The 12,941-nt window shown below is 51.8% G+C and overlaps 1 protein-coding gene across 5 annotated transcripts in view; it reads left to right on the forward strand.

Moving 5' to 3' along the window:
- RUNX1 (RUNX family transcription factor 1) overlaps nt 1-12,941 on the forward strand; it is a 229,279-nt gene that overhangs the window by 161,851 nt on the left and 54,487 nt on the right. For all 5 annotated transcript variants that reach the window (XM_079154937.1, XM_079154940.1, XM_079154938.1 and 2 more), the window contains one exon: nt 6,202-6,306. In XM_079154937.1, the coding sequence (XP_079011063.1) occupies nt 6,202-6,306 (105 nt within the window). The remainder of the gene's footprint in view (nt 1-6,201; nt 6,307-12,941) is intronic.

The following is a 12,941-nucleotide window of genomic DNA, read 5'->3' on the forward strand; positions in this document are numbered from 1 at the left end:
TGCTGTTCCTATGGAAAACCGTGTCCTCTATTTTAAGCCCCTGGCTTTTGGGGCTTGTTGTTGTGCCAATCCTGAGCCTCTGGTCCACATTCTGCCTGTCCGGACTCAAGTGCCATTGGATATGGACATCTGCACACACGGGGCATTTTGCACAAGAGAGGAGATATATTGCAATCTGAATTCAACTAAATTTAGAGAAACCAGGAGATTTGTGCAAGTTGAAGGGTTTGTTTCCAGTTCACAAATCCTCAAATAAATTAATTACACAGCTCCACTGTCAGAAATAGAGGTGTTTGGGTAAGGAAATGGCAGAGACATGGACGTTTGAATTTTGTCAGGCTGTTCCAGTGGAAAAGTGAGAAATAATTGAAAGTGCATTGTGAAAAATACTCCAAAATGCAGATGGCCTCTGGAATCTAACTGTGCATTGACTTTAATACTTAGTTTTCTATGATCAGAATTAGACCTGGAGTAATCTTTAGTCTAAGGAGAAATGCCCCTGCACCCTTTCAGATCTGTGGGGAATTCCCGCATTTGCAAAGAGCCGCCTTTGAGCCTTGCTGGTTCTCGCAGGATCTCAGGTTCAAAGTCAGCCTCAGCAACTTAGCAGGCTCTGAGCAACTCAGTGAGACCCTGTCTCTAAATAAAATACAAAAAGGGCTGGGGATGTGGCTCCTGGTTAAGTGCTCCAGAGTTCAATCCCCAGTGTCAAAACAGAAGTCACATTTTTTCCCTTTTCTTTTTCCTTTCCCGCTCCCTTGGGTGCTCTGAGGTTGTGAACACAGGCTGCTTTCCTACCGAGATACATAAGTGTGTGAAAAATGTTAAGATCGTGCTTCTGCAGGGGTCCGACCCTCAGGGAAGACCGAGCGCTTGCTGGACGCCTTCCTTTCCGTGGCGTAGGGCCAGTTTCAGATCCCCCAGCACGGCCCTCAAAGGGGAAGGCAACTCGCGGGTCTGCACCCACACCGGAGAGCGGCAGCGCAGCCCTGTGGTGGTGTGCGGGCTCCCGGCGCTAACTGGGTGTGCGTGCGCACGTCTGCTTCGCAGCAGTATCGGGCCGCCCCCTCCACAGGGCCCACTCGGCAGCGCCCCCTGGACTTTTTGCTTTGGTTTCCTCCCCACCTTGACTTTTTGGGGAACAGGGTGCATATTTGCAGCAATTCTGGGGTGTAACCACTTCCCAGGCGGGGTGAGAAGCGGGGTGTGTGCTGGCCATGTAGACCTGCAGGGTCCAGCCTGGCTTTATCAGTGCACTGTGGCCGTGTGACTCCACCGTTCCGCCTCGACCCAGGGCCTCCTGCAGCCTTGCCTTGGTCAGCGTGTCTCAGCAGCCAGTGTCCAGGAAGGTTCACCCCGTGACCTTCTTCCCAACTAAATAAAGCAGTGAGCATTTTGCCCTGCCATTTGGATGGACACACTGGCGTCGAGGGAGACGACACTTGTTGCCGTGGCCTGGCTTGTTTACATAGCAGACCAGCCAGTCACAGTTGCACCTTATAAAGGCTGCCAGCTGGTGAGGCAGAAGTGAACTTGAAGTTTGAGTTGAACTCGGGCCTGGTAGCAGCTCCATCACCTGCCGAACACACGCACAAGTCAGATGCGCACGGTCCTTCATCCAGCTCCTGGTCACACCAGCCCTCCCGGCTCTGGTATCATGAAGGAACACGTGTCATATCTTTAATAATTTTCCCGATATTTTCTGAGAGCTTGCTCAGTGCCCTGCTTTAATAGCCAGTGGTCATTTAACCTGCATAGCAAGGCTATGAGATGGAAGGACTGTTATCTTCCATCTTACAGGTCACAAAGCGGAGGCCCTAGAGAGGTTAGGTGCCTGGCCTGAGGCCACACAGCTAGCAAGTGGCATTTTTGAACAAAGGTGGGTTACTTGAGATTCTGTACTCTTAGCTATCCCCCGGTGTGTTTCTACCTCCATAGGGTTAGATCATCAAGGGATGCTCCCTTGCAGCTTCCAGACCTAAGTCAAGATGACGCTCCTCCCCCCGTCTTTTCTTTGCACCTTCCATTCAGTCCTGGTGCTTCTCCACGGTGGCCTCTTAGAGCACAGCTGCTGGAACGTCTGCTGCTGCCTTGGCCAGGCGTCTGTGAGCAGGAGGAAGGCCTCCGTGCAGCTCCCCGTGACCTGCAGCTCGCCCCTGGGGCCAAGAGCTCCTGCTTCCAGTAGCACCCTCGGGGCGGCCCCAGGGCCATCTGTGCGCTGGCCAAAGCCTCTGCTGGTCTCGGAGGCCTGTGGCCAGCGAGTGCTTCTGGGAGCTCGGAGCTCCGCTAGGTTGTGGATAAGACATGCGTTCTCCCTGGGGCAGCCTGGGCCCTCCGCCCCTCCACCCTGCCGAGCTGGGGCTGTTGTTTTGTGGCCAGTCCGGCCTCTGGCTCTCCTTAGACTTCTTGCTCTTCTGGCCACAACTTGCTGAGAAAAACACTTGAGAGTCTATCGCTCCCCACACCCACGCACTTGAAATACCAGGCCCGCAGGTCGTTCTAATGAGGGAATTTGGCTAATGACAGGTGTGCTCCAGGGGGCAGCTCCCACTTCTGCAGGTGCTGGCCAAGAAGGGCTGTCTCAGCAGCCGGGGGCTGGTGGGCGGAAGGCGGGCATCAGGCAGCCATGCCCAGTGGCTGCCTGGAGCCCATTGTCAAGGGCATGCCAGGTCTGGCCCCAAGAATACACAGGAAGCGGAAGGCAGGGTTTTCACCCTGGAGAAACGTCAGTCGCCTGTGAGAAGACAGTCATTCCCATCTGCCAGATAATAAGCAGATGTCCTTGCACTTAGTCAGCTACAGACAGAGCCCCTGGTGCCAAAGACTACAGGTCGGCTGCTGGGGGAACTGTGGACCTCGGGGAAACGACCCATGTGGCAGCTCTTGCCAGGTGGGACTGCGCTTAGGACGGCAGGCAAGGAATATTGAGACTTAGGAAGATGAACAGTGACTTCACAAATCCTCCCTTGGGTTGAGTTTCCCTCCTCGGTCCGCTGGGCTCCTCTTGAGGGGTCAGCAGCTGAAAGCCCAGACTCAGTCCCGAAAGAATCTGCTTTTCAACCCTCACCCAGGTCCTCAGTCAGCTGTCGAGGACAGTGGGTACATGTCACAGGGACAGTGCTCACTTTTTGGAACAGTGGTAGGGTACCGTGAGTTTGGATTCCTTGTCCTGGTCCACAGGGTTTGCAGGTGGAGATTTATGATAGCAGCAACAATAACACAAATAACAAAGAGCCTGAGTCCTGGAGATCCTGCTGTATATAGGAGCTGTGTGACTTTGAGAAAGTTACTTAACCTCTCTCAGTCTTAGCGTTGTTACCTGTTCATCAAAGGGAGTAAAGTCTATCTTGTTTATTTCATGAAGCTGTTGTGAGTACTATATGCAATACTATCCGGGACAGTGTTTGAAAGTTGTAAACTCTACACAGACTAGAAATGCCAACATTGTGAACTCAGACATTCTTCAATATCATTTAGGAAGTTGTGGATAGGACAGCCAGGGGAGGCCCCCGAAGGAGCAAGACTATTTCAGAGGGCAAAGCGAACTCAGGACGGTTTGTGCTGGGTTGAACAGTGTCCCTTAAAAATTCACATCCGCCTGGAATCTCAAAATATTCTTCTGAAGAAATAGTGACTTCCCAGGCATGATCAAGTTCAGGTGAGGTTGCCTTGGACTGGGCAGGTCCCAAGTCCAGGACTGCTGTCCTAACAGGAGAGGGAGACGGGACTCAGCCGCTGGCAGCCAACCGAAGCCAGAAAGAGGCAGGAAGGTCCCCCACCTGCTGCCTTGGAGGAAGCACAGCCCTGCCCATGCGTTGGCTTTGGACTTGTGGCCTCCAGAGCCGTAAGCCAATGAATGTCTGTCCTTCTAAGTCCCCCGGTTTGTGGTGGTTTGTCACGGCTTCCCCAGGAACGGATGCTGCATTTTCATGAAGTCTGTGAAATGCCAAAGACATGGGTGCCAGAGGAGCACCCACAGTGTCAGAGGCCTGTGGGTGGCAATGGGTGCATTGGCACCTGGAGGGCACCGGGCACCCACCATGGGGAGGTGGGATCATTCGTGTGGGTGCCCAGACTCTGGCTCGCTGGTGGTGGAACCGGCTCGGTCTCTGCCCTCCCAGCACACCTGGGGCCTTCTCAGGACTGGGCAGTGTCACTGCCATTGCTGGTGTCCCCATCCTCTTTGAGGGCAGCCTGCCGGGTGCATAGCAGGGTCCCTGTCCTCTCCTCAGGGAACTCAGGTCTCGACAGCCACAAACCCCAACAACCCCACCTCTGGTTAGTCGAAGGTGAGGAATGGTTTGTGGGGCTGCTTGAAACAGCCACAGAGCACACTGTCCTCCTCAGGGAAGCCACCTGGAGCATGGGCAGCCAGTGACCCATGAACTTCAAAGGCAGGGGGCCTCCAGCAACAACTCCTGGGTGGCTGGGGAAATGGCAGGGGGACAGAGACCCCGGGGCCCTATGATGGAGAAGATTCTAGAAGCTGGTTCTAAGAGTTCATCTTGACAACACAGGTGTAGCCCTCATGGGCCCTGGATGAGAAGGGATGGTCTGACCGGGGGCCTGAAGGAAGCGTGCTTCCCAGCAGGGGTCACACGGATGCTGCTGCTCCTTGACCTGTCCTCAGTCAGTGACTGGTGACCAAGAGACGGGCCTTCTTGCTGGGCCGGGCCAGAGCCTCTTCCCTCTTTTCCTCCAGAACAGCAGGATGCCAGGGCAGGACACCATCTGGAGAGTCTCCAGATCACATCCGCCTGACGGTGGCGAAGCTCTGAAGGGCTCTTCCGGGGAGAAGAGCGCAGGCAGGCGTCTCCTGGCCCCCATGAGCTAGCCCTGTGGACCACCTGCCCCCTGCCTGCTCCTCCAGATAGTCCTCTGAGACCTGACCTGGCAGAACGGGCTCACTCATCCACCCTCACCTCCGTGGTTTGGAGAGTCACAGGCCTCCTCGGAATCCTTAGGTGGGGCTTCCTTGTGAAGAATCCCCAGCGTGCTGTGGCCCTTCTAGGAAAACATGCAAGACAACTGAAAATAGTCTTTTCTTTCTAACCTGGGGGAGGAAGATAGGTTGAGTTTTAAAATGATAAGTGATGTTGGGGCAGACGAGTGGATGGACACTGTTTTCCTTTGATTTATTTTGGGTTTCCCTTCATGCTGCATGATTAAGAGAAATTGTGCTAATTGAAGAACTAGATTTAGCTATAGGATCGAATGTCACACTGAGTCACATCTTAGGCTCTGAGAAACAGAGGAGAGCCATAATAAACCCACACACCTTGGATACCTTGTGCCGGGTGCGGTTTTCCTGTTTTGCCGACACGAGCTTCTGGTTCCTCCCTTAAACACTAGAAGGTGGACCTTCTGTGTGCCCATCTTCCAGGCAAGGACACTGAGGCCCAAAGGTGTGTAGGTAAGGACTTGCCAAAGGTCCAGACAGAGTTTACACCCAGCACCCATCCCTTGAGTCACTTGTCCTGAAGAGTCACATTTAAATCATTAAACACAGGCAACGGAGGTGCGCTCTCCTTTCCTAAGTACAGGTAAAGAATTTGCCAGGCACTCCACATGTGTGTTTGTGTTAACAATGCTTACTGAATGTTGGTCTGTTGGTTACAAATCCTTAAACTTATTTATTGACCATAAATTTCATTTTAGACAATCCCATAGGTGTCTCCGATAATGTTTGGTATTTACAAGTAATATTTAAAACCAGCCAGCAATCAATATTTTGAAACCCAGAGAAATGCTAATTTAGCATATCCTCAGACTTAGAAAATGTGTATCTTTTCTAATCCTGAGATGTGCAAAAAGAGGGAAAGATGGATGCAGTTTCTTCTATCTCTTTGCCCTGATTTTATAAATAACTGGAGAGGGCGACGGGGTAGAGGAGGAGGGACAGCGACAGAGAGCTGCCTGTCCAACTCTGGGTTCCCTAGAGTTTTGATTGGGAAGAAGGTAAAGCCTGAATTGCTGATTGGTGACTGGAGGAAAGGCATGTGGCTGCACCTGGACTGTGGCCAGAGGTGCGCATCCACCCCAGATGCCACAAAGCAGACCCGGGGGCCAGGACCCTCGCCCAGCCTGAAGCCCACGCCTCTCCAGCTCAAGGGCTGGGGAGCACTAACGAGTGATCACTCACCCCACAGACATATGGGGGCCACCCCTTCATTCTCCTCTTTCTGTTTTGTGTCCCAACAGGGAAGAGCTTCACTCTGACCATCACCGTGTTCACAAACCCACCGCAAGTAGCCACCTACCACAGAGCCATCAAAATCACAGTGGATGGACCCCGGGAACCCCGAAGTAAGTGGGCCCCCTCGGGGTCGCTGTGCTTTCCGGCCTGGTGCACTCAGGACCCCACCGTGCCTCACAGCCTGTGGCTTCCTTCCCCCCACCCAGGGAGATCGCAGGCCCCTGCAGGGAAGAGGCGTTTCAACCTCATCATTGACGGTTGGCTCTGGGCACGGGGCTCTTTTTGAATCATGCTCTTAGAGGTCAAAAGGAAATTAAGCTAACTCAAGTGGCATGTTGGAACCATTGTAGGGCTATATGAGACTAAGGACGTGTCCTTCAACAGTAAGTGAAGTTCAGTGTTATCAGAAACAAACAGTGACTAGAAGATTGGTCGGGCACAGGATGGACCACAGAAGACCTGAGAGTCAAAGTGGACCACAAGGGGCTGATCCCCGTCGATACCAGCTTTCATTAATTTGTTAAAGCCAGAGATGAAAACTATGAAAATGAACCTTTTCTTTCTCTGGCGTGGATCAAAATCTTACTACAGGATTGTTTAAAATAGAGAACGGGAGGGTAGAAGAGTGCCTGGGGAGACCAGTAAATATAGAAGATGGTACCAAAAAATAGCTCATGTGAGGAAAGCTTTTAAAAAAGGAGTGGGGTTGTTTAGTCTGCAGAAGAGATTTCTTCACAGTGACTTAATGACTATCTTTGAGTAAACACAAGAGTAATACTCCCTTCCAGAGCCACACCCCACCCAGGACCTGAGACGAGGCTACGGGTCCCTGTCTGTGGGCTGCCTGGAGCCCTGGCCCGGCCCCTGCACGTCTTGAGCCACACCAGGTCCCTGACAGGACATCGACGTCCTCTTCTCAGAGTTTGGACTATTGAGAAGTGGGGCTTCCTACTGTCCCCAGAAGCTGAGACGCAGGAGGCCAGGGGTTAAGCAGAATGGTTGAGTTTGGGCTCTGGGGCCGGCCAGTTAAGCTGTTTGGCCTTCAGCAAGTTTCAGGGCCTCCCTGAACCTGTTTCCTCTTCTGCAAAACGGGGATAATAAGGAGAGTGTCTTCATCAGAGCCACTGAAATGTGGTCCTGGTGCAGAGAATGAGCCCAGGAAGTACGAGTGACCCCTGTGGCTTCTCCACACCAGCCCTGCAGAGCCCTGCGGTGACCCTTCAGGCAGTTCAGGGTCCCTGCAGCTTGCGGCAGCCTTTCCTCCAACCCCTGCACACCTCCAGCCCTGCAGACCGCTCCCCTCCCCACCTCCACTTCCCCGATGCCCCTGAGTGGGTGGAGCCTGCAGAGAGCGGCAGCCCAGCCTGGCAGCCCCAGCTCCACCAGCAGATCTGCTCACCCCCACTCACCGTGCTCACTGGCTCCCTCCACTTCTTGACCTGTTTCCCTGAGGGTCCTCTCAGCCTTTCTCCTCAAGCCCATAGAGGCCGTCTGGCCTTGCCCAGGACAACACCCCAATTCCTCTGTATATGTAAACAGCAGACCAAAGACGCAGCGCCATGCCATTATCACACAATTCAGGAACCACCGTGCCCACATCCTGGGTTTCCAGAGTAGGAGTGGCTAGCTGAAGGCTAAGGGGACCCTGTGTTATATGTGACAACATCAAAGGGCCTGGCTGTCCCTGGAGGACCACAGAGGAATCAGGCCTGTGTCAAGCAAGGTGTGGGACTTTGTGAGACTGGAGGAAGCTGTGATGAGTGGACTCAGGGGAGGCCGTTCAGGAGGCTGTGGACTCTCAGAGGCTGGCCTGGCCGAGAAGGCAGCTTACACCAGGGAACCCCTGATGTGCCCTCTCTGTCCGTTACTCTCTCGTGCCTCAAAAGACTGCTTTTACCCCCCTGCCAGCATTTCCTGTAACATCCAAGACCTGAGAAGTTGTTCAACTTCAGAAAACAAATAGTTTTCTGCTCTGACTTTTAAGAATTGGCAGTCAGAAGGGGAAAATACATCTCCATGATTGCGATGGGCCTCTGGTGCGTGCAGCTTACACAGCCCCTGCTGTTTTATGACTTCAGAACGGTGTAGGAGAAGGGGCCCTTTGAACAGGCAGAAGAGATCTGCTCCAGAGAGGCACCGATTTGTGCACCGTCGTTCCTGCCAAATGGAATTTGGGGTCTAGGGAAAAATTAAATGGGTGGCAATAAGGATAAGTATGATATAAAGAGGTGTTTTAGCCCCAGGTAGACAATCTCATGTTTCACAAGAGACTTCTATTTAAAAAGCCAAACGCAAACAGGCTCCCAGGGCGACCTGGGAAATGCCGACTTTCATCTTTGTGCTGTGCAGCCCGAGCAGCAGTCTGCTGGTTCTGGAGCCGTCCTGTCCTTCCTGGGTGAGCGTCTTGACTCCGGCTGGGGGCTGCCGCTTCAGTGGCGTTCCATGCCCAGGGGCTTTGACTGTAGTGGGAGGGCATGAGCCTCAGGGCCCGAGCTGGCGTCAGGTCTCGGGATTACGGAGACCACCCGGTCTCCTCCAGGACGCTGCCTTGGAATTCTGTGCCATTCTGGTTGAAGAGTGCGGCAAAGTTCTCGTTTCTTGAAATCACAGACTCTGGGGAGTTAGAGGGGACTTCAGGGAGCCAGCAGGCTAAATACTCGAAGACGAGGGCAAGCAACCCCAGAGAGACGCTGTGACTGGCCTCGGCCTGAAAGGAGGCGCGGAGGCTGGCGTTAGAATAGGAGCCCTAATACCAACCCTGGACTCTTAGCCGTGGGTCCACCTGTCCATTCCCCATCCCAGGACCGTCCTGCACATCATCTTATGAGCACTCCTGGCCCTGGTCACCCTCCGCCTTGAACTGAGCAGGTGGCTGACTTGAGTTCTCAATGGATCCCAGCCCCGAGATGGTCTAGGAAGGCAGACGGTCGCGCCGCCTAGCAGCCGTGGAGCCTCCAGTTTGCAGGGTTTGTGCAAAAGACCAGAGGGAAAGCTACCCTGGCCCGCGCGCCGTCCAGGTAACCGAGTCCAGGCTGCAGCATGGAGAAGGGCCACGGTCAGTCTGTCGGGCACGCCGCTGGATAACTGGGGGTTGCCCTCCCTGTTGCGTGGTTTTCAGTGGTGACGCCACACAAACGTATTCCTAAGAAAATTAGAAGTGGCTTCCATTTCACGTGGTGACTTGCTCTTTCACAGTCACTGGTCTGCCACTGAGTCAGTCCAAAGTGTGCTTTCCCCACATTCCGTGGGATTTTCTCCCCACCTCTCAGAACAATAAAGAAATCAGTAATTGTTGAAAAACTGGATTTTTGTGGAGAGAAAGCACCATCTGCTAGTACCCTCTGCTGAGCCGGGTTCTTAGGAGCAGCAGTGAGAGATGTTTTCAGTTGGTGGCTCATTACTGAATTGAAAGGTAGCTTAAGCACCAAAGGTACAGCAAAGGGTTTTGCAAGGAAAAGGATGTCGAAGAGTAATTGTATGTAGTTTTCCTGTTTCTGGGGATCCAGTGGAAAAGCTTCAGCTCCCTGGGCCAGTGTCTGCAGTTTTGGGGATCTGAGTTTATGTGAGGTACCCAAGGACTTTCTCTGCAGGTGTTTCATGAGATCATCTGAATGCATGGTGCGGCTCGGCATGATGGTGGAGATGTTTGACTGGGGGGAGGTTGGGCGCCCTGGGGCCCGTGGGGGCCACCCTGGTGGTGTGGTCTGGGCAGCCATCCCTTCTCTGGTCAGATATCTGTTGTATCTGGAACACTGAGAAACATGATTAAGACTCCAAGAGGTCCAGAAGCAAATGCCGGCCATTCCTGGGGCAACCCACGCCCTGGGGTAAAGGAGACCTTAACAGTGACTGTGCTCTGCTGGAGCTCTTGAGAGTCACAGTGACAGCTAGCAAGGCAGAGCCATTCCCTGAAACTTTGGAGAACTTTCCTGAGCGTCAGTCTTGTGGATTCATCTTTTGTTAGAGAGTTATCGTTAAAATAGGTCAACTGAAGGGCTTAGCCCTCATGGTCCAGGGACTTTTTAAAGTACTTTACTGAGTCGATGTTGTGCACATAATTTTCTCTACAGCTTGAAAAGAAAATAGAAAACGTATTATCTATGTCCAATCTCATATGCCTTACCTGTGACCCAGGATCTTCAGAGATGACAGTGTGCTGTGAACTTAGGTGGTGATGGACTTAATACTTAAAATCATGGTAGTCAGAAACCTGGAGGGTGAGCATGTTTACAGATTGTTCTTTTGATTGGGTGACATACAGGACTCCTTCAAAATGTTATTTTCTCTTAAAAATAAAATCCATAATAGTAACAGCTAGTATGAGACAGTGTTAATTACTTGCCTAACACTGTTCAAAGTGCTCCATGCATATTAATGTACATGATCTTTGAAAGAATAGGAAAGGAAATTAAAACAGAAAGAAATTGAGGACCTTGCTGAGGTTACCCATCGAGGAAGCCAGAAATGAAACCAAGCAGTGCAGACTCTGGGAGCCACAGAGGCCCTCGTCTGTTCCGAGGACTGTGCTGAAGCTTGGGAGCTTCCTGTGCTCGTACCTGTGCTTTCTATTCGAGTTGGCCGGCGCAGGCCTGGTTCTCACGAGGTTTCCTTCGCCCATGCAGAGCCTTGTCACTCTGCAGTTGTTGCTCTGTAGGGAGGGAACTGGTGTCTTCCTCCAGGCGGGGCTGGAGTGAAGTGCACCCCGAGGAGCTCCTAACACACGGATGCTGTCACCACGGTCACATGTGCTGGGAGTCGATTCTGCACGTCGCCTAGCTCTGCTTGGGGACCCACGTTGGTGGAGACCTAACCCAGGAGCAGTGCCCAGCATGGCCCCTGCAGTGGGCACGCATAAAGAATGGGATGAGGCCCGTGACCAGCGGGGCAGCCTTCTGAGTCCGCTTCTCCTTCAGCGCAGGGTTTGGTGGAAGGCCCGAGTGCGCGCTTGCAGCCTGCAGGACAGGGAAACAGTCGCCGCTCTTTGCTTCCAGCTGGTTATTGAAATGTCAGATGGGTTCACAGTCTGCCATCTCAGGATTGCAGTTGCCAGTTTATCTCTGCACAGGCAGCCAGGTGGTGCTACCGCAGGTCTCCTGGGTGGGAATGGGTGGTCTGCTAGCTCCCTTGTCTCTTGGATTTGGACATCAGTTCTTTCTAGATTAAATCTTGATCCACCAAGGAAAAAGAAAATAGTTCTTCCTTCCCTACCTCCCAAATATGAAGTAGGAGAGGGACCAAGGGTCCCCAAGGAGGAAGGTCCTGGACCTGCTCACATCCCTCCCCCCCACTCTGAGGGCTCCTGGGGGACCTTCACCCTGGTACTTCAGCTTCCGCAGTGCTAAGCTCCCCAACTACCTGAAGACTTAGCAAACGCAGTTTTTAAGGCTTAATAATAATCACACCTAAGTGTTTCCATTGAACTTTAGAATCTCTTCCTGCTTGTTCTTTTGGTAGTATCAAATTAGACCAAAAAGTTTTATATGCAGCAAGATTTCCTGACCCTTGAATTCCCCTGGAGGTCTAAGAGGGCCCCTGGGGCAAATGGTCTGTGAGAGGACCCAGAAGGAAACCTGCTTCTGCCCCCCAGGATTGTCTTATACAGAAGACACCAAGATTGTTTTAGGTGACAATTGTTTTGTTAGGAAAAGGAAGAAAAACAGTTCCTTTCAGGTCCCAGGAAGAACCCAAAGAAATGGACTAGGTGCCTTCTCAGTCTACAATGCAGACAGAGAGCAAGGAGGAAGGAAATGTGAAATGGAACATAAGCCATGGCTGTGAATACCTCTTTCCATTCTTTCCATCCAGATCATTGTGAAACTATATCACTATTTTGAATGCCATGCCAGTGAATTGAGATCTAAACTAACACATTGCAGTGCATGTTAGAATTCATTTTGATGTGCTAAAAGAAAAAGGAAAGGAAAAAAAAAAAAAAAACCCTGTCTACATTTAGGCTTCCGTTCTTTAATCTTAAAATGTTTAAAAATATTTCTGGATGCTGAACTTGGGGACCTGGGTTTTCACATTGGCGCCACCAGACCTGTGGGTGTGAACTTGGGCAATTATCTTAAGTACTTTAGTCCTCGTTTTCCTCTTGGGTCGAACCAGGCAAAATGGGACGAGATAATCTCTAAATTAGTTCTCAAAAGGGGTAACACAATATTGTCAACAAAATAGTCCTGGATTCCCACAAACTGGGCCCTTCCAGGGTCCCTCCCTGGCATCCTGTGTCACGTCAGGCAAACCCACACGCACCCACGTTGTACATTAGGTCTCGCTTTTTGCTCTACATGTTTTCAAAGGGCTTTGTGATTTCTTTTTGAAATTTTCTGGCCAGGAGTCACTCATTTACTTTCCTGTGGCCCTGATTTCTCTGCCACCAACAAGGGACTATGGCCAGGGGTTGAGATTCTCTTGTTCACACTGGCTGACTCTGGGGGTGCCAGTTCCTGGGTCAGATCTGGTCCAGCCGAGCCTCTGTCTAACAGGGACAGTGGCCTGTTAAGGTCACCGGGCTGAGAAACCCAAGCCACAGCCTCTGTGGGCTGCCTAGAGCCCTGTCTGGCACGCCATAAGTGTTCAGAAGAGGTCAGCTATTATTTGTGTTTAGTCTTGGAATCCTTTTGGAAATGAGAAAACTCTAAACAAACAAACAAACAAAATATCTATGAATCCTAAATTTAAAAATGCCTGAAGTTGCCACAGTATTGCATTTTTTGGCATTGAATTACACATTTATACGTTT

Source organism: Sciurus vulgaris, assembly GCF_902686455.1.
Source record: "Sciurus vulgaris genome assembly, chromosome: 10".
NCBI lineage: Eukaryota > Metazoa > Chordata > Mammalia > Rodentia > Sciuridae > Sciurus > Sciurus vulgaris.